This window comes from Myotis lucifugus, unplaced genomic scaffold, assembly GCF_000147115.1.
Source record: "Myotis lucifugus unplaced genomic scaffold, Myoluc2.0 scaffold_73, whole genome shotgun sequence".
Classification (NCBI taxonomy): Eukaryota; Metazoa; Chordata; class Mammalia; order Chiroptera; family Vespertilionidae; genus Myotis; species Myotis lucifugus.
Window position 1 is genome coordinate 3,772,815 of NW_005871121.1, and position 25,244 is coordinate 3,798,058.

The 25,244-nt window shown below is 38.4% G+C and overlaps 1 protein-coding gene and 1 pseudogene across 1 annotated transcript in view; one reads left to right on the top strand and one right to left on the bottom strand.

Annotated features, from left to right (window-relative positions):
• SLC13A1 (solute carrier family 13 member 1) overlaps positions 1–25,244 on the top strand; it is an 82,348-nt gene that overhangs the window by 16,528 nt on the left and 40,576 nt on the right. Inside the window, exons 3-6 of the mRNA XM_006090505.3 lie at positions 12,590–12,726; positions 15,841–16,028; positions 16,925–16,982; positions 17,064–17,112. Of these exons, the coding sequence (XP_006090567.1) occupies positions 12,590–12,726; positions 15,841–16,028; positions 16,925–16,982; positions 17,064–17,112 (432 nt within the window). The remainder of the gene's footprint in view (positions 1–12,589; positions 12,727–15,840; positions 16,029–16,924; positions 16,983–17,063; positions 17,113–25,244) is intronic.
• On the bottom strand, positions 1,603–4,172 carry LOC102427638 (annotated as a pseudogene).

Below are 25,244 nucleotides of genomic sequence, written 5' to 3' on the forward strand. Positions count from 1 at the left end.
TTCCCCCGGGGCCCAATTTTTCTTCCTGGGACCCCCTCTTTTTTTAGGGGGGGGGGGGATTTTTTTTAATTAACCCATGAAACAGTGTTTTTTTTTTTTTTTCCCCCCTCTACCCGCCCGCCCCCCCCCCCCCCCCCCCCCGTCCCCTGGAGAAACTATTATTCCTTTTCTTATTTTCATGTTGCTCCTTCCCATTTTGGAATCAGTTTTTTTGTTTGTTTGTTTGTTTGGTTGGTTGGTTTTTTTGTTGTTGTTTTGTTTTGCATTTCTGTTCCTTCCTTTTCCTCTTTTCTTACTACATTTCCTTCTCCCTTATAATCTTGACTCATTTTTTTCGAGGCACCATTGATTTGGAAGAGTGTAGCTGGGGCTGTACTTTAGCTTCTCTCGCCCCCAGGCTGAAGATTTGCTGCCCCACAGAATCTAGGAGCAATAAACAAATATGTTTCTCAAAGGCTCCAACACTTTATATGGCTCTCAATAAAGGAAATAGAAAAAGAAGGGTTGACAAATCTTCAGAAATAAGATGACAAATGAGTAACCTCTGTTTTGTTGACCTGTGTGGTCCCACTGCCAGAGATAAAGTTTAACAGCCACATATTTGTCTCTTATGATTTAATAATAATCAGACTGACTAAATTAACATTTTACCAGAGACTTCTGTAGAAGCAAGATGAACTGGAATCATGGGGCATTTCTGTGGCCAGCAGGCTGGAGGGAGACAGAAGGAAAAGGGGACCTAGCAAGGCCTGGCTTTGTGGGAACTGCCCAAGAAGTAGCTCTGCCCCTTTTGACTATGTGGAGGCCTCACAAGAGGCAGCAAGATTCCAGGCGCCAATGACAGTCGCATTACGCAGGCTGCTGATAGCTGTCCAAGAGTCCTTTACCCCCAAAGTCCTTTACCCTCGGGCTAATGTAACAGTCACAGAATCGCAGACTTGGAAGGGAGTTGTCTGAGTCATTCTACCCTGGGCAGGGATTCCCCTCCACAATAGCCCTTACAGATAAGATCACTCAGGCAGTGCTTAAAGGCTTCCTCTGTGTAGGCTTGAATCCCTCGGGAAAAGCCCATGGCATTTTTGAATAATTTTAACAGGTGACTCAGCTTTATGGAGCCCAAGTCTGAAACTCAGTCACTCTGACTCTTGAAACTTCTCTTGCAGCTAAGATTCCACCAATGAACCTCTCATCTTTCTTTCACATGATAGTGCTGCTTGGATTTGAAAATAAATATAATCTCTTTAAGTCTTCCCACTTCCAGCTTTCAGACCTCAACTCTCTTCCTCAACCCCACCACCTCCAACTCCATCGCCACCACCATCTTTTCTCTTGGCGAAACTACCTCTGGTTTGTCAATGACACTTAAGGATTAAATAGTTAAAAATGCAATGTCTGTCACATAGTAAGTACTCAATATATGTCAGTCAATATTAGTAGGATTGTTTGTATACTGACAAAAGTGAATAAATCACTCTAGAAACATTCTTTTTATTTTCTTTTGCCAAAATAAGATTTTATTTTGAAAGTCATTTAAAAGATACTAAGACTCAATGGATGTAGTTCCCAAACCGTACTCTGTCCAACTCCCACCAGTTCTCTCTGTCATGCCCCAAAATTGCTTTCGCTGGTAATTCCTATTTTTAGCTTGCTGGAGAAAAGATATTTTCCTTTTTGTTTGTTTATTTGTTTGTAGAGTAGAGCTTTATTTTCCAGGAAATAGTGTGTTTGTAAAAAAAAAAAATCAGGTAGATCTACTATGTTCAACAATGTGGGGAGAAGGGGGTCAGCCAGAGGTGAAATGGAAAGGTTCTTTAGTATTTGTTGCAACCAGAAATCCACATGTGGAAACGGCATTCAAGAATAAGGTTCTGTGCGAAGTTGCTCTGTCTTTGCATCGGAGAAATGAATCACTGGTCCTCCTGCTGAGTCACTGCTGGTGCAGCTCGCAGCTCCTCCGGACCGCAATCCTGGAAGGAGGCTCTGTGAATCTCTGCAGTTTCGGTGTTGACAGCAGTGCCATAAATCATTGCGAAGTGGTTTTCATTTTCTTCCAGGTCATTTAATTCTGTCACATATAATGTCATTAAGTGAATGTTATCTTCCTGTCTGTCAAATTCACTAAGAAGTTGATGAGTACATTTTTGTGACAACTGCCCATTGTCCCTGAAGCCTCCTACGAGGCTCACTTCCAGGGTTCCACACTGAGAGCCACTGGGAAAGGATTTTATGGAGTTCATCACCGAGGGGCCTTAGTTTGGGTGTAGGTCCCATCACAGTGTATCAAGCAGGGAGCCATTACCTGTGTGCCTCAGGACGACAATGTGACAAGCGGTGGCATCATCAGAGCCAGGAGTGGGGATGGAGCCATCCTTTGAGGTGGTCACTGCAGGCTCTCTTTGCTGAACATCCGGAAGGCCCTGGGGTGCCCCTTGTTGAACAGACTGACCTCCGAGCAGTCTGCCTCTTTCCTCCAGAAGTGGGTGGGCTTGGATAATGGTCCCTCACCGCCCCTCAACCAGCAGCTCCCCACATGGGCTGCCTGCCCCCCTCTAGAAACATTCTGATTGTTGCAAAGCTAAAGTGAGTTTATCATCTCCCTTCTGGTATTTCAGCCTAAATTCATTTTAAATTTTATGTGACTTTTTACCTGTCAAGCTTAACTGGAGCTTGAAACAAATCAAAGTCCTTATAACTTTGAGTGGAGGAAACTGTTTTTTAGTCTTGTGATCCTCTGTCCACACAGGGCAATGACCTTTTTCTCAAAAGTAGCTGACCTAAGCTACATGGAAAGGGCTAGAGATTCAGCCAGAAGACCTGAGCTGAACGCATGATATTCACAATAATTACCTGTATGATCCTGATCATGTCTTTTAATAACGCCTTTTTTCTCATCTGTCAATGGGGAATGACAATGTCACACAATTTAAGGGTTATAACAATCAAATCAAATAATACGTGTGGAACAGTGGTGCAAACTAAGTATCAAATATTCTTATGCATTTTAATATTCACAGTTAAAGTTTGTTTAATAGTGTGAAACTATCATCCCAGCCTGTTGTAACATTTTGGAATCTCACCTGTCACTGGAGAGAATAATATTTCTTTAATATCTTTATCTGAGTTCAGAGCCCTACACATCTCTTTGTTTGGCCACCATAATTTTAACATTATTTATCAAGCCAGTGGTAAATACCTATATCTTATTTATTGTTAGAGATGGGCTCTGCGCCCTGGTTCTTGTCTTGTTTGTAAGAAGGAATTCAAATGAGAGACAGTACCAAATAGCAAAGTATGTGAGAGTTTATTTGCAATTAAAGGAAATATACTCAGATATAATCCAAGCTGGAAGTTTAGCTGGCAGAAGCCAAACCAAATGCCCCACTTGTTTGGGTTTTGTAATTTTATACTCTGGAGTTTACAAAACAAAACAAAACAAAACAAAACAAAACAAAACCCAAACCTCCTCAGGTTTCAAGGCTGCCCCGCCCAGATGTTAAGCTATCTGTTATACCACATCTTGGAGGAGGTTTCAAGTCTCCCCTTCCTCACTCTTGGGTCTGCTCACTCTCAGATAGTTCTTGCTTGTCACGTCTCCCAAGTCTTCCCTTTGATCTTAAGCTATCTTTCCCTGCTCATATCTATCAAACTACCTACTCCAACATTACTGAGCACATTGTTGTGTGAAGAGCATCAACAAGTATTGAATTTCTCTCATCCACTGAATAAATTTGAAATGCTAAATATGTAGTGTGCCATTAGATTTCCCCAAACAGGTTTTTGTTATTAAAGCACATTTATATATAAATTTAAATATATAGATGTAAAGATACAAATGTACCATAAAATGTTATATTACATATTTACTCAGTTATTTAATAAATATTTATGTGCTAGGACTCTACCAGACACTTTAGAATATATCAGTGAATAAAAACAGACAAAGAGTCCCTGTCTTCCTGGGGAAAAAAGAGACAGCAAACAATATGCCTTAAAAAATAGGTAAATTAGTTAGTGAGTTAGAAGGTAATTGGTGCTATAAAAAGTGCCACAGAAGAATGAGGTCAGGAGAGGGTTTCAGTTTTAAATAAAATTATCAATGAGGTGTCCATACCTGAATGAAGATTTACAGGAGATGAAGGAGTTAGCCATTTGGGTATATGGGGAACAACCATTGCTGAAGGGGAAATACCCCGTGCAAAGACCTTAACGCAGGTATATATCTGCAGTGTGATTGGAGCTGAGTGAATGAAGGAGAGAATGATAGAAAATGTTGTCAAGGAGATAATGTGAAGAGGAACTGGACCATGGAGGGCCAAAGTAAGCCACGATAAGGTTTGTTTTTTTAAATATATTTTTATTGATTTCAGAGAGACAGGGAGAGGGAGAGAGAGATGGAAATATAAGTAATGAGAATCATTGTTTGGTTGCCTCTTGCACGCCCCCTACTGGGGGTCAAGCCCACAACCGGGCATGTGTCCTTGACCAGAATCGAACCTGGCACCCTTCAATCTACTGGCTGAAGCTCTAACCACTGAGCAAAACTGGCTAGCGTGACCACAATAAGGTTTTAACTGTGAATGAAGTTAGACCCTCTAAAGAGCCTTGAGTAGAAGGGTGATACGATTGATTTGACTTTTATTTTAAAAGAATAACTGTGTTGAGAACTGAGCTCTGGAGAACTAAGAGGTTGGAGAGAAAAGAAAGTGCTAGCAAAGAAGACTGAGAATGAAAGGTTATTGAGATAGAAGGGAGACCATGAGAGTGTGGGGTTTAGAAATGCAAGTGAAGCAAATGTTTTAAGAATGAGGCAATGATCCAAAGTGTCAAATCCTCTAATAGGTCAATTAATGTGAAAACTGGAAATCGACCATTGGATTTAGCAACACAACATAAGTAAATATTCTCTTAAGTATATTATTAAAATACTAAGGGCCCAGTGCATGAATTCATGCACCTTGAAAGGAACTGTGGGCCGCAAGGCACAGGGGCGGGTCTCACTCATCTTCCGTGACCCCGCCCGGCCCCTCCCGCTGCAGTCCCCGGTCCCCTGTCTGCTGGCAGGGGCATGGAGCGATTGAGGCTGATGCCAGCAGCGGATGCAAGCAGTGGTTGCTGCTCCTATTGCCCCTCAGGAGCAGGGGGAGGTGGAGAAGCCCTCAGGGGCGATCAGGGCCTGCAGCTGCTGCTTGTACCCGCTGATGGCGCCAAGTGATCGGGACCAGCACTGGGCACCGGCAGCGGGTGTGAGCAGTGGCTCCAGCGCTGGCTGCAGGTGTGAGTGTCAGGCGGGACCACGGCGTGCGGGAGCAAAGAATTTTCAGTAACCACCAGAGGCTCGCCCCGATGACAGCAACTGGCACCCCGCCCTGGTCTGGCACCCCCGCTCACCTGCTCCACCATTTCCCCATGGCCAACGCCCGCTGTGTTCTGCACACGCCCCCTGGAGGTCAGCACATGTCATAGCGACTGATTGTTCGGTTGTTCCAGTTGTTCAGCCATTCGTCCTATTTGCATATTAGCCTTTTATTATATAGGATAGGCTTTATAATCATACACATTAGAACTGACAAAGTATCCCCAAAATCTCATTTAACTCACAAACGTGATGTGAAGTATTATTTTACTTTCATGGGTAAGTATACTGGCTTGTAACAAGTTTGCTGAACTGGTGTAAATTACGTAGCTAAGAGAGAACCCAGGTGCTCTGATCACAAAAGCCCATGTTTCTTGATGAAATCCCATTTGAAACAAATGTAATTATCTTGACTTTGCAAATGGATTTCAAGTTTTGTTAGGAATCTGATTTGACATACCAACTTTGCCTCGAAAATAGTTATATTTATCAGCATCTTTTACAAACCAATGGCACCTTCTCTTATTACCTCCTATACAAGTAGACTAGAAACACACATTATTTTAATCACATAGAGATTATTTAATCACACAGCTAAAGTTCTTCAAATATGCTAACTCTGATGAAAAACAAACAATGGAAAACAGAATGCAAAAATTCCTCATTAAGTTTAACAACTAATTTTACTTAGACAATTGGGCTAAGGCCATAATTTCTTTACATATTATATTATGGGATTGACAAACCGTAAATCTGAGGGATGTATCCAGCCTGCAACCCAGTTTTCAAAGTAAAAAGTTTTGTTGGAAACACACAGAGCTATGGTCACTCATTTATGTATTATCTTTGGCTACTATTGTGCTACAAAGACAAGTTGAAATAATACTTATTATAGAAATTATAAGGCTCACTAAGTCTAAAATATTTATTAATTCTTTATAGAAAAAGTCTGTCGAGTTCTGGTATAATCTAAAGATATTATAAAAAGCATATCTCATGGTCCTGGACCCCTTTCTGTGTTTAATTAGTTAATAATAATAGCTTGCTTTTATGTGTTCCTTTGTGTTTTTAAAAGAATATTGCCTTTTTCCTCTCATTTAAGTACAGAGTATTGTTGAGATAGGATCAGTGGAACTTAATTCAATGTGCAAAACTCCAAAAGAGATAAGAGTAGAGGAAAGCTCAAATGTCTATTTATCTCACAACTATCAAATCAAGTATCAGATCCTGTAAGGCTTTCCAAATTCCCCTAGGAAAAAGTGGTCACTTACTCTTTGAAACCTCAACTATGCCTTGATGATGTAGCTCTCATGTACCTGTGATACACTGTTGTGCTCTTTGTTAACTTATTTTTCCTCATTTAACACCCTGTAAACTCTTTTGATTTTAGACTTATTAATTCAACACCTGTTGAGTGCCAATACATGCCAGGCATGTGTTAAGTCCATAAATACAATGACCAATAAGACACATCTGCGGCTTCAAAAATATGTCTAGTTGAATGAAAGGAATGGTTAAGTAAAGAAATGATCTCTATACAGATTAAGATATACTATAACAAGAGAATGTACCATCCAACCAAGTCTGGGGTGGTCAATCTTGGAAAACTTGATATCTGAGTTCATTCACGAAGGAAGATAAGGGGTAACCAAGGTGAGAGAAAGGATCATTCCAGTTAAATGACAAGCGAGTATTATAGCATTTCTATGTTTGGGGCTGCACACGTAGGAGGAGTTGGTGGAGCACTGAAAGACTAAGCAGGAGAGATGAGACGGAACTAAATAATAAAGAGTCTTGTAAGTCATGTCGAAAAGATTAGGTTTGGTCTTAAAAGACATGGGGTCCACTGAAGGAGCATAGGAAGGACAATAATGTGATCAGATTCACACTTTAGAAAAGTGACTGTGACAATGGCAATGAGTGAATTAGACAAGGAAAGATTATGCAGAAACCAAGTAAGAAATGGTGAGGAGCTTAATGAAGATAGTAATGTGCAAAGAGAGAAAAGCTGACAAATTTAAAAGATTTGAAGGAACCAGAAATAATAGAATTTGGTGACTAATACACAAATATTGAACGTGAAAAGGGAATCATGGCTGGCCCTCAGGTTTCTGACTTGAGGAACTTAATAGATGAAGGTTTCAAGCACCACAAAAAGAGGAATGTTGAGTTTTTAGATATTTGTGGGAAATTCAAATGGAAATGTTGGATATACCAGTCTGGAACTCAGACTTATCTATTTGGATATAAAAATTTTAGAGTCTTCAGAATTCAGTCAATAAGTATGTATTGAATGCCTATTCTGTGCCAGACATTATTTTAATCACATAGAGATATAAATTGAAATCATAAGATTCAACCATTAGGTGTTCAAACAAGAAGATTGCAGACAGAATATCAGCATTTAAGAAAAGGGCAGAAGAAGAGTAATTTTCTAAGAAGGCCAAGAAGAAAAATTCAGAGAGGCAGGTTTAGGACCAGGGAGAAAAAATGGTTCATAAATCTGGAAGTACTAGTAGATTACTAAATTGAAAGAATACTTATACTAAGATAAAGGGTTGAGGGAGGGAGTTAGGAGAATAGCATTTTGGGAACAGAGTGTAGATAATTGGAATTTAGGAGCTCAGTAACCATAGCTTATTCATTGATTTTCTTTCTCTCTTTCTCATTTATTCAATACTAATTACTAAGCTCCTATTCCATAGCAGGACTGTGCTAGGTGCCAATTACACAATGGCTAGCAAAACAGAATGTGTGGTACAATAGAGAAGACATGTAACAAACAGGTAAACAAACAGTATTTACACAAGTGTAGTGTGCTAAGAAGAAAACAAACAGGGCTCTGCAATAAAATAAAATAGTGAGATTTATTTAGGAGAGTTTGATATTGAGCATTGAAGAGGTGAGAAGAAGAAAAACTGTCAAGCCATTTATACCTATATCCCCTGCTCACATAACAGTTTTGGTGCATGGTAGATGCTTATTCAATGTTAGAGTAATTAATAAATTAAATAATAAGAAAATTGATAGAATTATTTATGTTATACAATCACTAAAAAATATAAAGCGACAAATATAAACTTTGAAAAGCATGACACAATAATTTTTTTGTGAAACATGAAGATGTCCACTTCTATTAAAGGGTAATTTTTACATTTTAAAAAACCAAGCTAAGCTTAGTAAGCTATATTAAAAATGCAGATGCAGTTTAAAATAGGAAAATAAGGAGGAACCAAGATGGTGGCATAGGTAAACATGGTACTCGCATCCTCCCACAACCACATCAAAATTACAACTAAAATACAGCACAACCATCATTCAGAACCAGCTGAAACCTGTCTGAATGGAAGTCTTACAACTAGAGAAGTAAAGAAGAAAGCACATTGAGACTGGTAGGAGGGATGGGGGCATGGAATGGGCTGGTCTGACACCCATGTGTGGCATTTTTAATTGAGAGGGATATCTTGGCTGAGGAGGCCTCTTGTGAAGAGCAAGGGCTCCCAGCCTCACACCAGACCCCTCAGCCCAGGGTTCCAGTGCTGGGAAGAGAAGTCCCCATTTGTGTTACAAAAACCTGAGGGGATTGTGGCTGAGTGACATTGGTGGCAACCTGAGACCCAGGCAGTTCCTCTTAAAGGGCCGGCACACAGACTTACTCAGACTTGCTTTCTCTGAGCTCCAGCACTATGGTAGCAGCTTGAAAGGTTCCAGGGACATAGGTAGAGGAAATAAATTGTCTGACCTCAGGGCAAGAACTCAGGGGCAGCTTTCTCCCAGATAAAAGTGCTTGCAGAGGTCATTGTTCCTATGCTGAAATCTCCCCCACCACAGAGCTGACTGGCAAGGTGCCATGTCTGAGTCTCTAGCAACCTGGCTCACACTGTTCGATCTGTCTAGGTCAGTGGCTCTCAACCTTGGCTGCACGTTAGAATCACCTGGGAATCATTTTAAAATCCTGATTTCTGGGCCTCATCCTCCAGAAAATCCGGTTACTTTGTTACTAATGTTGTGGCCCCACTTCCATAACAAAGAAACAGAATTTCTGGAGGATGAGGCCCAGAAATCAGGATTTTAAAAAGATTCCCAGGTGATTCTAATGTGCAGCCAAGGTTGAGAACCACTAGTCTAGGTGATTCCCTGAGACCCCGCCCCACCCAATTTGCAGCCCCATGCAAGCTGTTTGCAGCAGCTTTTCCATATGAATGGCTGTGTTGGCTCAGGCTTCAGACTTTCCTAAAATCTCAAACAAGCAGCAGCTGCTCACAGCATGCCCCATACAAACTTGATAAGCTGCCCCAGGCCAGGCACTAGCAACAGCCTGCCTTGGTTTACAGTTTGGCCTCTTCTGGGCACCGCCAAGCCCAATACAAGTAGCAGCCATCTACAGATCACTCTGTAGCTTGTGCTGGGTGGCCCCAGGCAGGGCACAGGCAGCAGCTGACTTTGCACCTCATAGAAGGCCCCTGAGCCTTTGACAGCTTCTGGTGGACAGCTTCATAAAACACCATATTACAACTCTACACATCTACATGTGACACACTCAAAGGGCAGATTCGGTGAGTACCAAAGCCCCACTGAAACAAGTCATGCCCCATAGAGGTGTCTCCTGCACAGCAGCTCTTCCACTGTAGTTGCAGCTGGTCTTCACAGCCAATTAGCCTGGAGGTCAATTCCTCCCAGTGACCCAACAGCAATCAAGGCTTAACTACAATAAGACAGTGCACACAGTCCACACAGGGGCACACTTAACCCAGCTCAGGTGACTGGGGAGAGTGAGCCCTTGGCCCTATATGACATCTACTATACAAGGCCACTCTACCAATTTCAGGATACATAGCAGCTCTACCTACTACATAGAAATGAACACAGGGGAGAAGCCAAATGTGGAGACAAAGACATGTCACAAATGAAAGGACAGAAGAAATTTCCAAAAAATAACTAAATGAAATGGAAGCAAGCAAACTACTAGATACAGAGTTCAAAACAATGGTTATAAGGTTTCTCAAGGAACTTAATGAGAGCTTCAAGGGACTTAATGATAATTTCAAGGGTCTTAGTGAGAACATCAAATACATGAAAAAAACACCAGTCAGAAATGAAGAATAATTTACAGGGAATTACAGCAGAGTAGAAGACACTGAGAATCAAATCAGCGATTTGGAATATAAGGAAGCAAAAAACACCAGAAGAACAAAAAGAAGTGTGAATCCAAAAATATGAATATAGTGCATTGAGCTTCTGGGGAAACTTCAAGGGTACTAACATTCACATCCTGAGGGTGCCAGAAGGAGAAGAGAGAGAAAGCAAGATATTGACAATCTATTTGAAGATATAAATGACAGAAAACATCCCCTACCTGTTGAAAGAAATAGATTAACAAGCCCAGGAAGTGCAGAAATACCCAAACAAGATGAATCCAAAGAGGTTACATCATAATTAAAATGCTAAAGATTATAGAATCTTAAAAGCAGCAAGAGAAAAGCAGTTAGTTACCTACAAGGGATCACCCATACAGCTGTCAACTGATTTCTCAACAGAAACTTTGCAGGCCAGAAGAGAGTGACAAGAAATATTCAAAATGATGAATGGCAAGGACCTACAACCAAGATTACTCTACCCAGCAAAGCTATCATTTAGAATTGAAGATAAGATAAAGAGCTTCACAGACAAGAAAAATGTAAAGGTATTTATCACCATCAAATTAGTATTGCATGAAATGTTGAATGGGCCTTCTTCAAGAAGAAGAAGAGGAAGAAAGAAGAAGAAGAAGAGGAGGGAAACAAAGAAGAAGAAGAAGAAGAAGAAGAAGAAGAAGAAGAAGAAGAAGAAGAAGAAGAAAGAAGAAGAAGAAAACGAGGAAATATGAACAATAAAATGACAATAAATCTGTCAGCAATTGAATTTAAAAATCAAAACAAATGAATAAGGAATCTAATGAACAAAATAAAGTGATGAATATAATAGAAGCAGAAGCATGGAAACATGGAACAAACTGACGAATTTCAGAGGGACGGGGAGGGGAGGGCTAGAAGAGATTAACCAAAGAATTTATTAATACATATGCATTACCTATAACACAGACAATAGGATGATGAAAGCTTGGGGTGGGGTGGGAACTGTGTGGAGGGGGACAATGGAAGTGAAAAGGGGGGAAATCTGTAATATTGTCTACAATAAAGATTTTAAAAAATAAAAAATAAAGATTTATATCTCTAATATAAAAAATAAATAAATAAAATAGCAAAATCATCATGATAATTGATTGTCCTATTTCTATATAATTTCAGAATATTTTAATAGTTTTGTTCCAACTCTTCCATTCTTTACTAAATATTGTTTGATTTTTTTTAAAAAGGGATAATTCCCCTTATAATTTTTTTCTTTCAGTACAGCCTTGTGATTCAGTTTAGCTAAGCATTTCCTGAATATCAGTCTCATGAAATACTCCACCTAAAAATGTAGAAATAAGGTTTGTATGGTTCTATAAGTTTGAAAAATATGTTATATATGGAATCACACTTTTTGAGAGTGACAATATACATTATTATTTAAAGGTTTTTAGGAGGTCTACAGGAAAGAATATTCTAGTATTTCAAAATTCTGGTTTCTAATCTTATTTGACACAAAATCTTTTTTTGAGAAAAATATTATGTACCTGACATACTTCAGAGCATTCATTCTTTGCTAAATACTGCTGCAAATAGTTGCCCCAATTGTCTGTACACTTTACTAAATCTGAATGGTATTAGCTAAAAATGGCTTAAAATATTGACACCATTCAAGGTTATTTATTTTATAAGAAATCATTTTGAAGGTAAAACCATTTAAAATACAAATGGTAATAAAGATATAGGTGAGTTAAAAGCTCAACTTAGGACTTTCCCAAATTATAGGCATTGACATTCTATGGTAAGAGCATAACCCAAATAACCCCAGTTTACAGATGGAGAAATTAAGGCATAGAAGGCCTTTGTCTGATGTTATTCAGCTGTTTAAAAACCCAGAATCCTGAGTTCTTTTTTTCCCCCTGAATATTTTCTCTTAAAACTACTATTTGTGGGTAAGAATATAAAACATACTTAAAGTTGTAGTCAAACACATACACATTTCTCTTAACAAAATAGAAATATTATGTAGCTGAAAGTCAAAGTTAAGAGCAATGAAATAATGCCTTTTTCGTGTAATGTTATTTCCCCCCACCAACCTAAATAACCATGGATTTAATTATAATTTCAGGTGGCATCTGCTTATTTCAAAGATTTTCACCTACTGCTAATTGGAGTCATCTGTTTAGCAACATCAATAGAAAAATGGAATTTGCACAAAAGGATTGCTCTGAAAATGGTGCTGATGGTGGGTGTGAACCCAGCATGGTAAGCTCTGCATTTACTGTTCCAGGTTCACATTCATTTTTGTGCAGAGCAAATAACCAAAAAAGTAATGCATATCCAGGCAATCATTTGCATTGCAGTATACTTCATGACTTTATTTTCTCCGAAAATATGAAAGTGATATAAAGTATACTTGAGTTGTAGGAGAGAAAGAACCACTTTCTTTTCAATGAAGGTCTAGTTACAGGGAGATTGCACACAACTCCCTTACCTTTTATGCACCATAGGAATCAAGGGTGAGAGAAGCCTTGAACTTCAACATGCAAGATTGATAGACTTCAGAGTAGATTTCATACTATCTTGTTTATTTGGCTGATTACACATTCAAGACTTGTTCAAGAGCATCATTAATTACAGGGAGGATGTTAGGAACCAAAGACAATGACATTACTGACAAAATACAAGTATGTGCCAAAAAATTCCAAGGTGGACATTTTCCTTTTTTTTTCTTATTTATTTATTTATTTGTTTGTTTGTTTGTTTATTTGTTTGTTTGTTTTAATCCTCACCCGAGGATATTTTTCCATTGATTTTAGAGAGAGTGAAAATGAGAGGGAAAGACAGAGAAATATTCATGTGAGAGAAACACATCAAGTAGGAGCCCGCAACTGAGGTACGTACCCTTGACCAGAATCGAACCTGGACCCTTCAACACTCTATCCATTAAGCAAAATTGGCCAGGGCAACATTTTTGTTTTTAAATGAACTGTTGCAAAGTGAAATAAACAATTAAGAAACTTCCTCTAGCTCTGGCTGGTATTGGTCAGTGGTTAGAGTATTGGTCCATGCACCTAAGGGTCTTGGGTTTGATTCTAGTCAAGGGCACATACCTAGGTTGTGGGTTCACTCTCCACCCCCTGTCGGGGTGCATGCGGGAGGCAAAACTTTATTTATAGCATGTGAAATCACTCATTTGACTGGTTTTCTCAGTTGAAATGAATTTCCCCCATTAAATTAACTGGCTATTTTAGTTTTAATTCCAGCTCTTAAGAATGTAGATGTAAGCCAAATTAACTTTCCAGTGTCAATATCATTTGCATAATGGAGTTATGCTTTAAAGCCTTAGGTGGTTCTTCCCTCATCTTTCTTTGAAAATGAGAAAATTGTATTGAATTCTGTTGCATAATTCATTCTAGGGTAGAACCACATCTATGTTCATCATTTATGGCGCAAACTGTTTTTGTTAAATACAAAAACAACTCAGATGAGACAAATTTAAAAAAATATTTACTTAAAAATTGTATAACATATATGTATTAAGGGCATTTCACTTCTTTAAGAGTGAAACAGTGTTCCAGGCTTCGTGGGTGCTATAGAAATGTGTCCCTTTACTGCACAGTGGAGCACTATCCATTATGCCAGTGAATGGCTTTTCAATTTAAGGCATTTTTATCAAACAGAAACCTTATCTGATCCCAACCTTTTTTATTGGAAGATTTTGTGTCTTACCAATGCATTATGTTAAAAGCATTTCTAGTTTTCTTTTCTTTTTTGTTGAATTTATTGGAATGACATTGGTTAATAAAATACTATATTTTTCAGATGTACAATTCTATAGCACATAATCTGTATTTTGTATTGTGTGTTCACCATCCCAAATCAAGTCTCCTTCCATCACCATTAATCCCCCCATACCTCTTTTATTAAGAACTAGAGGCTCAGTGCATGAAATTCATGCATGGGTAGGGTCCCTAGGCCTGGCCAGTAATCAGGGCTGATTGGGGCCTTCTGGCCGCCGGCCGGGGCCTCCCTTCCCTGGCTGCTGGCTGCTGGCTGCCAGCCGGGACCTTCCTTCGTTCCGTGCCACCCCCTGGTGGTCAGCGCACGTTATAGCGAGCCATTGGTCTCCCGGTCGAACTTCCGTGGGGATAATTTGCATATTAGGCTTTTATATAGAGAGATAATTTCTTGTTTAAGCAGATTTCTAATATGTTTTCTTTTGTTTTGTTTGACACATATAAAATATTCACCTTATCTGAAGTTGAAACTTATAGTGTACATTTTTTCTTGTACATCTATTTTTTAAATATATTTTTATTGATTTTAGAGAGAAATGGAGAGGGAGAGAGAGACAGAAACATCAATGATGAGAGAGATTCGTCAATCAGATGCCTCCTGCATACCCAACACTGGGTATCCAGTCTGCAACCCAGGCTTATGCCCCGACCAGGAATCGAACTGTGACCTCCTGATTCATAGGTCAATGCTCAACCACTGAGCCATGCCGGCTGGGCTTGTAGATCTATTTTGAAAGGGAGTCAGAGAATTTAATAAGTGGCTTTATATGGAAAGCTGTGCTTCTGAATGGTTTTCTGGAACCTTCTACTCAAAAGAGATCATGTTTTAATCCAAGTGTGATTTTGAAAGCTTATAGACATGGTTTAAAATCCTATAGTTTTAGGTATGTTATTATTAAGGGAGAAGAACTACTCATAAGAGAAGACAATGTAATATATCCAGTTCTTGACAACAGGCAGGAGTGTCAGATTCAGACGAGCATGAATAATAATAGAATCTATAGAAAATTCTGAAGCCTCAAGTTAGATATTGCTTTTAACCATTTCCTCCACCCACCACATATTGAGCCCAAGTAGTGAAAAAGTAAAAGGCAGGTTTATAAAAATTAATCTCTCTCCTTGCCCTTATGCCTTCTTGGCAACATCCTATCCTACAGAGATATGACCAAAAGATCAAAGAAAAAAAATAAGGAATTCCAAATTCAAAAGTTGATTGCATCTTGCCTTGCTAGAATTTGAAAGAAAGTGCATTCAAATATTCGCATAATATTAGAAACTGTCATATCATCTAACAATTTGCAGGCTGGTTATATATTTAGTCATTATTCTGTTTTGGGAGACAAGACTTTTATGGTTTCCTGGGAGACAAAACCTATAAGAACTCCCCTCTTACCCCTGCCATTTTGATTTCTACTGGCTATGACTGTCCTCAGAGTTTGTTGTCTGGCAAGAAACCTAACCATCAATGTTTTGAACAAATGAATTCCCAACTTATAAACAGCATCCTTTACAGTTAAAAAATACAGTTGGTTAAGCTAGGAGCCCAGCTCATACTAAAAGTCCTCTCCTCTCATTTCAGGCTGACACTGGGCTTTATGAGCAGTACTGCCTTCTTATCTATGTGGCTTAGCAACACTTCCACTGCTGCCATGGTGATGCCCATCGTGGAGGCTGTGGTACAGCAGATCATCAGTGCTGAAGCACAGGTCAAGGCCACTCAGATGGCTAATTGCAATGGATCAATCAATCATGGGCTGGAGATGGAAGGTATCACATGTAGATATGGCCACAGGGGGTCTAGTCATATGGGCAATAGGCATAAATGTGAGAATTCTGGGTTATATGTTTAATTAACTGTCCATACACTCATGATATGAATTTAACTTTTCTCTTTCTATATTTCCAAATATTTACACAAGGGAATTACATTACCTCAATATTTACCTTAAATTAATGACTGCGTTTACAGTCTCCAGCAAAAGAGGAAGAAGGCCCTTTCCATTCTTCAGCCAGTCTGGTGGAACTCTCTCTCATCTCTTTATCAGCAGACCTCCAGGTTACTCTTTTGTACTGAAAATATTTTCTTGCATAATATTGAGAATTTTTAAAAAATACATTTTTATTGATTTCAGAGAGGAAGAGAGAGAGAGAGAGGGGGGAGAGAGAGAGAGAGAGAGAGAGAGAGAGAGAGAGAGAGAGAGAGAGAAATATCAATGATGAGAGAGAATTATTGATCGGCTGCCTCCTGCATGCCCCACACTGGGGATTGAGCCCACAACCCAGGCATGTGCCCTGAATGGGAATCGAACTGTGACCTCCTGGTTCATAGGTCGACGCTCAACCACCGAGCCAGGCTGGCCCAGACTAGATTGAGAATTTTTAATTCCTACATTTATTTGGAAATGGCATCTCATTTTACTGTAATTATTTCTGCCTCTGATAAACTGACCTGATGTAGTGAAAAATCTTGGGGGATATTTGTGTTTATAAAATACATTATTAAGATGAATATTATGTCAGTACAGGTGAATTTGTTTCTTTTCAGCTTCTAGTAATGCTTCCATCACACACACACACACACACACACACACACACACACACGCACGCACACACACTGATAAACTTTCATTTAAATTATTTTTCTTTTATTTAATGTTTTGCAGAATGTGTTAATGAAGATGAAACAAATGAGACGAAAGAGAAAACAAAACCAGTTCCAGGGTAAAGAAAATTGACATTTTGATTAGGATTTTTCAAATTACATTTTAATAATACTATAAACTGGGTCAATTTATTTTTCAGACACGGTAACTATGCAGAGAAAATTTCAAACAAGAAGGAGTTGGAAAAGGTACATTAAACTTGATTTTTTTCTAAATAATTACACATGAAATTGTAGTAGAGCCGCAGTTAGATATGTATACATTTTAAAAAACTCTTACTTGATTCCTTGTCTATAAATTACTTTGTTTGCCTAAGTCAAACCACAGTGTAATAGTTTTCTTTTTCTTAGCCTCTAAATTCTTCAGTGTATATTTCTTAAAATCAAGGGCATTCTCTTATCTAGCCACCATATAAATGTGTCAAAAATCAGGAAATTAACATTGATAAAGAACTGTTACTGAACCCGCAGACTTTATTCAGATGTCACCCATTGTCCTACATGTGCTCAGCAGTGAGAGTCTTTCAGGATCTAAGATCACTGTTGCATTTCAGTTGTCATTTCTCTCCAGCCTTCCTTCTTCTGGATCAGTCTTCACCCATCTTTCGTTGTCCTTCACATTAACATTTTGAAGAGAGGGGGCCAGTTGCTTTGCAGAATGTCCCAGGATTTGGGTTCATCTGATATTTCATCAGATTCAGGTTATGCTTGGGGGGGGGAGGGTAGGAATACCCTAGAAGTAATGTATTCTTCTCGTTGTTTCTATCAGATTGTAGGCAATTTTCATTTGTTCCCATACTTGAGCTGAACTTTGATCAACAAGTCCTGAACATGTCCTCCGGGTTTACACTTGTAATTAATAACTAAACTATGGGGAGAATTTTTGAAGCCAGGTGAACATTCTGTTTCTTAGAGTAATTGATGACTCTTATCTGAATCAAATTACTATAATGATTTCCAAATAATGATATTTTAACTCTGTTATTCCTTCTGCACTTATTAATTAACATTTTACTGAAAAGGTCTTTCTTTCTCTCTTACTATTTACCTCTGTCAATATGGATCCATGGATTTTCATTTTATTCAATGGGTTCTAATCCATTACTATCATTATTTATTTTTATGTTCAGATTGTCCCAGATTTGGTCAGCAGGAGCCTGTTCAAACTGGCTACTGTGCTGTCATTCGACTTGTGCACAAGATGGCCCACGGTTATTCTTACAGCCATTTTTCTAAGGACCCCTGGCTCTTTTCTGTGGGCTTTGATATTAGAACCTAAGATCTGGAAGCTGGGTGTGCTCTTGCCACTGAGGTGTCATAACTCATGTCCTTTTAGTGGACAGACTGGGGGAAATATCCATTTCATATCATTCTTGTCTTTCACAAATTTATATTTGCAACTCCTTTCTCTCACCCTGAGAAGGCTGGATCCCAACAAAATTAATATATTTACTCCTTTGATCAATTCTACAATACACACAATCTTGCTTTAGAATTACTATACCCACGCCACTATTAGCAATAAGCTAACTAACCTATTAAGCTGTAGTTAGGGCAGATGTAAGCCAAGGAGAGTCCCTGACACAAGTTGCTCCTGCTGGAAGCTAGAACTAGAGCAAGCCACAGGGAGACAGACCCAGGACAAGCCAGACCTTGGAGGGTAGCGGTAGCTAGGGTGGTATGAAGCTGAGGAGTCCTGGGGCAGCCTTCTCAGGGTCCTGGAACATGGAGCTGGAGCAGGCTGCCGGGAGACCCGGGGATAAGCAGCATAGATTTTGGGGCCCTGAGGACACTGGGATGGCATGGGCCTGCAGGCAGAGCACCCGGATCAAGCTCCTGCCCTTGCGATCAGGGGGAATGGAAGGGTCACAAATGGCAGCCTGGTGCTTCCAACCGCAGAGAGCATTCCAGCAGCTCCCCTCCCACTTGACATGCTCTAGGATTTGTAAATGGATCTCCTTCCTGTCTAGCCTAGGTGTCCTTTAAACCACTGTTTTGTTTTTTCCTGCTGGGCCCCAGGGCAGGCAAGTCTGTGTGGGACCTCCCAGGATCTCTCTGGACTGCAGGGCAGTGTGTTGGCTTGGGTGTCCACAGTGTGGTGTCCCTGGCTCTCCTACATGTACCTGTGTAGTCTCTCTCTTGTTGGTTGTGCAGAAGCTGTTGGGTCAGCTCTCAGTTCTTTGTCAGGGGGAATCGCTCTGGCTGTAGGTGTAAATGTGACATGTTCCTGGAAAAGGAGGTGAGTTCAGCCTCTTCCCACACTGCCATCTTGGACCAGAAGTGCCCACTGCAATGGTTTGATAAGCCCTTCATAGATAGACCAACATCAACAACCTGGTAGAAAACATTTTGTGCTCTGAGCATTAGCATCGTTATTTTTCTCCTTTCACTGGGTCCTTGGTGATGGCATTTAGCTATGCAGTTTAAAGAAATATAATTCCAGTCTCAGGACAGTGTTTCATTTTTTTAAATTAAAATATTGCTCGCCTGATAGCCTGGTTTTCATTAGGAGCACCTACATTTCTTCCAGCTTATGAACTTAGAGCCATTCCTATTCATGTAATTACAATCCAGTTATCTTCAGTGTCCCCATTGCCACTGAAAAAGTCAATGCAGGATTCATGAGTTGCTATTGTCAAATACAGATGGGAAAGTTGTTGTCGTCATTCCAGTTATCAAAGGAAGGAAGGAGTCTCTTATATACTATCCTATACAATTTATTTCTCCAGAATGAATCAATATGAGAATACTACACCAGGTTGTATTGGGAACTATATATCTCAAGATCATGGAAAAATAATTCTGCATAGAAATAGTCGTAAGGTAGCCATGGCATTAGGAATAGGAGAATGGGCATATGTTCCTTCCTCAGGCGATAATGCATTAGCATCATCTCAAATGGGAAAAGAAAACCTCTCATTATTTCCAGAAATCTTCAAGGAAAGAGCAATTTCTATGTCAAGAGAAATCGAATACAAAGATACATTTTAAGCCATTAGTTATAGTGTGCAATAAGGGTTTTAAAGATGAGAATTGAACACATATATATTTATGAAAACATGATCATCTTTAGGGATATAAGTAATTCTTCTAAAACATAGAAAATTAACAGTGTGTCAGGTAAATTATGGAAGAATACATTTCCAATTGGCTTTTAAAACTCTTATAAACATTGGAAAGCTATACTCGTACTCTAACTTTCTGTGGTCTTTTTTAGAAACTCAGTTTTCTGGCACAGTGCCTAAATCTTGGGTTAAGTCCTCTTCAAGTTGCTTTGATAGCTTACACTGGGCATTAAAGGGAAGTCTGTTAATGGTATTAAAGGGAAATCTGTTAATGGGTATTAAAGGAAAGTCTATTAATGAAAAGACCTGCTCCTTACTATAAGCAGCTCAGAGTCTAGTGGGGAACATTGACTTAAAAACAGAAAATATGACATCAATACCACAGCAAAGGCATGCACAGAGGCCAAGTCTTCCAGAAGCCGGCGCAACTACCTCCATCGGGACTGATTGCAGGGGGGAGTATGAGGTTAAGAAAGCTGAATCTGGAAGGAAGGTGGCATGTGCAGGCAGAGGAGTGCAGACTCCGTGTGTGCATGGACCATGTCTATTTCGTTCACCATTCAATCCCCTGCACACTCCATGGCCTGCCACAGAGAAGGTATTCGGTAGGTGTTTATCTTTGCTGGTCAATGAATGAGTGAAAATGGAAGAGTATTCTACTCAGAGAACACAATGAAATCAAAGACCCAAATATGTAGAGAACAGGGCTTTTTTTCAGGAAACATCTCCAGTGCAGGTGCTAGGGATGTGTGTTCCTGTGATAAGTGAAATGACTGGATAGGTTGGGCCAAGTGAGAAATAGCTGTTTGTAACATGAAAAGAAGGTTAGTTTACCTTAGAGGGAATAGAGAGCTTTGAAGCTGGGGGCAGCCATGTGAGTTCTGCCCTTCGAGAAGCTTCCTGTGGCAAGACTGTGAAGGGGATAGGGTATGGACCTAAGTGGACTTTTTGATGATCAGACTTTGGGGATGAGAGAAAGAGGAGTATAGAAAATGCCTCTGCTACAGTGAACAAGTCCTGTGATGCTACTGATGGAGATGGGGAACACAGGAGAGGAATACGTTTTTAATGGAGAAAAGTAAGATAATTTGGGTGCATTTTTGGCAATAAAGATTGAGATCAGAGTTTAGGAGAGGTCTTTGAACAATGAATCTATGGTCTTTCTAGAATCTAATGCATAAAAGTTCAGCTTTATGTAAAAAAAAATTAAGGACTAACTTTTTGCTCTACAAAATGCTCTTTATAAGAAGTATCACAAAAGTATTTTACATAATGCACATTTAAGATATGTTTTGATTTTTAACAATTATAAATCTCTTCTTAGGAATGAACATGTTATATGGTGTGTGTTATGATTATAATAAATTGCACCTGTTCTTGGCCAGGTTTTTACACGAGGTAATTTAACACAGAATGGTTATGTAGAAAAAGCTGTATCTATTTCATCTAGCTATAAACAGAAGGATATTTACATTTATAATATTTTGGTCTGTTCTCTTCTTGAAGTAGATGGAACATTCTATTGAATGAAAATAAATGCCATAAGCCGGGGTATTGTCAAGGATGGGGAAAAAAAGGACACATATGTAATACCCTTTGTAATGCTTTAAACAATAAAAAAATTTAAAGTCCAAAAAATAAAATAAAATAAAATAAAATAAATAGAAACACATTTTATAAAAGAAAAAAAAGAAAAAGAAAATAAATGCCATATGGTTTAGCTTTGATTTTGAATTACAAGTCAAAAATATTCAAATATTAATACTTCTGAGGGGGAATGGTTTCAAATAAATTTCAAAGAGAGAAAAAATGAAGGATTTAGGGTTTTTTTGTTTTTTGTTGTTTTTTTAATAATTTGCATCACTTTTTGCCTTGTTCCTACTAAAAAAATTAAATTTCTAGTGAAATTTACTACAATTTCATACAATTGAATCCACATTTGCTTAGTAAAAAATTAAGGATTTTTTTCTAAATTTAATTAAAATCTTTTTGCTAATATGATGAAATCAATCTAAGATGATCAATAAGCTTACTTCATCTTTTAAAATTATATACTTACTTAATTTTTAAAAAATTATACAGTATATTTTTCTCTAAAGTCAATGACATACACACTGCTTTATATAAAACTAGAGGCCTGGTGCACAAAATTCATTCACGGGTAGGGTCCCTAGGCCTGGCTGGCAATCAGGGCTGGCCAGGGCCTTCCTTCATTCTGTGCCTTCCACTGGTGGTTGGCACATGTCATAGCAAGTGATCAGACTCCCAGTCTCCCTGTCAAACTCTTGAGGGTACAATTTGCATATTAGCCTTTTATATATATAGATTAGGTGTTTAGTAAGCAGAAAGTTCCCAATAGTAGGAGAAAATTAAGAATTACCACCAAATAAGTTCTAAATTTGGTGATAAAAATATTTAAAAATATACATTTAACATTTGCTCAGATATTATCTTTCTTATGAGGCCTACCCTGGCTAGCCTGTTTTCATTGTAGCTAATACATCCCTCCTCTTAATCCCCCTAAATCTGCCCTGCTTTTTCCAAAACATATATTACCTTCTTAAAGGGTGGTCCGGCTGGACCCCACTCGTGCACGAATTCGTGCACTAGGCCTTTAGTCTTTTAGTAATGTATATGTGTTTCAGATCATTATGATGTTCACTTTAAGTATCTTACAATGTTATTTGTCAATTTTACCTGAACAAGTTGAAAAAAAATTGTGGGATATTTAAAGTGTACATCCTGGTGGTGTAATATGTATTCATGATATAACGGCTCCCCATCTAGTTGACTGCACATACATCACCTCATTTATTTACTTACTTATTTGCTTACTTATTTTGGTGAAAATTTTGAGTTCTACTCTCTTGGGACACTTCAGTTGTGCTATGTAGTGTTATCAACTGTAGCTGCCATGTTTTGCATTGGATCCTCAGTCCATATTCATCTTACAGCTGAAAGTCTGTACCCCTTACTTGGACTTTTTTAATCTGGCAGTTTTCTGTGCCTCTGGGAACACAGGATGAAGCTGAACTTTTTAAAAACAAATCCTAACTCTTCTACTCATTAATCCAATTTATGAGAACTCATTCCGTACAACTGAATATCTAGAAGCCTCATTTTCAATAGTGTTATATCAGAAGAAACGACCAAATTTCTGGCATGTAATGGAAATCCAATATGCTCTGCCAAGAGCCTAGACTAGAGTGAAGGTAACTGCCTGGATATAGACCAGCAGGGAATCCTAATCCATCTGAAATTCTGCCAGGTGTGTTTCTGAAAGAGGAAAGAAGTGGGTGGCAACAGTTGGTGAGGTAAATTTGAATAAAGAGTTTATTTAACATTCATTAAGACAAGGAATCATGGCAGCAACCGGTAAACATGAACTCACTCCAGATTTCCATTTTTATCATAGTCAAAGCCTAGCTCTGTTGATGGGTATAATTAGCGGTGTTTCCACAAAACATTTTGTTGTTAAAGAAATTATTGACTGTTGATGATATCTTGTCTTCATATATCTTCAAGCAAATAGCATAAGTTCACCCATGTTGAAAGCATCTGTGCTTTCCTCTAACTATTCAGTAAACCTCCCAAAATATAATGAAACAAATATAAGAAAAATATAAGAAACAAAATATAATGTATGTTGTTTCTTAAAATCCTCAGCAATGTTTTTATGCATCTTCCAATGCTATTTCCTAAGCAAGAAATGTTTACTTTGTTCCTAAATTGTATTTTATATATTTTGATTATGAAATATTTCATACATATTTATGAAATATAACAAAAAATAAGGAGTAATAAAATGAATAAAATAGGATATACCATACATACCTCAGCTTAAGGAATAGAATGTGCCCTGGCCAGTGTTCAGTGGTTAGAGCATTGGCCCACACACCAAAGGGTCTCAGGTTCAATTCTGGTCAAGGATACCTACCTGGGTTGCAGGTTTGATCCCTGGTCCTCAGTCCGGGCATGTGCAGGAGGCAACCAATCAATGTGTCTCTCACACATGTCTCTCTCTCTCTCTCTCTCTCCCTCTCTCCCTCCCTTCTACTCTCTTTAAAAATCAATGGAAAAAAATATCCTCAGGTGAGGATTAACAAAAAATAAATAAAAGAAAGCAACAGAATATAACCATTTCTAGAAATCTCCATGAGCCCATCTTTGATTCTTTCTCCTTTCCTCATGCAATTATATTCTCTCCTTATTGGGTTAGCCACAGTCCAGAATTTTGTGTTAATAGTTCTCTTATTTTCTTTTTAGCATTATCACTTGTATTAGTTACTTGTTCACTATGACAACCACCCTAAATAGCAATAGTTTTAATGAGGTAAAAATAAGCTGGTATGTTGTCTTCACAATCAAGATGACCCTGACTCTTTCCACCCCACTCTGCCCTCCTCAAAGTCTGTTTGGTAGTTGTACCTTTCAAATAGTCTGTGAATTAACCAATTTCTTTCTGCTTCACCCAGCAATTGATGAAACTGTTTGTTTTTGTTAAAATCTCCCTCTATGCTGTGGATATGTCTATTTCTTCTGCAATTCAGTCAGTTCAGGTTTCTATTTATTTAGATTATATTATTATGTCCTCACCAATTTGGAATGTTTAAATATTTCTGATTAATTTAACACTTTTACCATTTTGCAGTGCCCCTCTGATCTATACTAATATTCTGGGGTTTTAGAGTTTATTTGTCTGATGATGATGCATTTTAGGCTTCTACCTGGCATTTTTTATTTTTAATATTTCTGTGTCATTATATTTTAAATGTACCTCTTTTAAAACAAACACTGGCTTTTGCATGTTTATCCAGGTTGAACATTTTTACCTGAAAAGTTTGATTTAGTTGAACTTTTGCAATTTTATGAATTCTGAATTTCTAATGCCAGATTTCTATGTTTTCCAATATTTTTTCTCTGTTTACTAATTCTTTTCTCATTAATTCCTTTAATAGTGTGTGTGTGTGTGTGTGTGTGTGTGTGTGTGTTAAATATATGTATTATTCTTTTACAACAAACAATTCTTGAGAATTTTCAGCCATTATTTCCTCTGGATCTTGGTTTGCTGGATGAAGCAGAAATTTCAACCTGCATAAACATGCAAAAGCCAGTGTTTGCTTTAAACTTTCTCTCTCAGTCTTCCAACTTTCATAACATCTCATTTTTCTTCTCTATGTCTTGCTGGACTACACTATGAATTATACTTTCAGATCTGTCTTCAAATTATTTAGTTCTCCCTTCAGCTATGTCTAT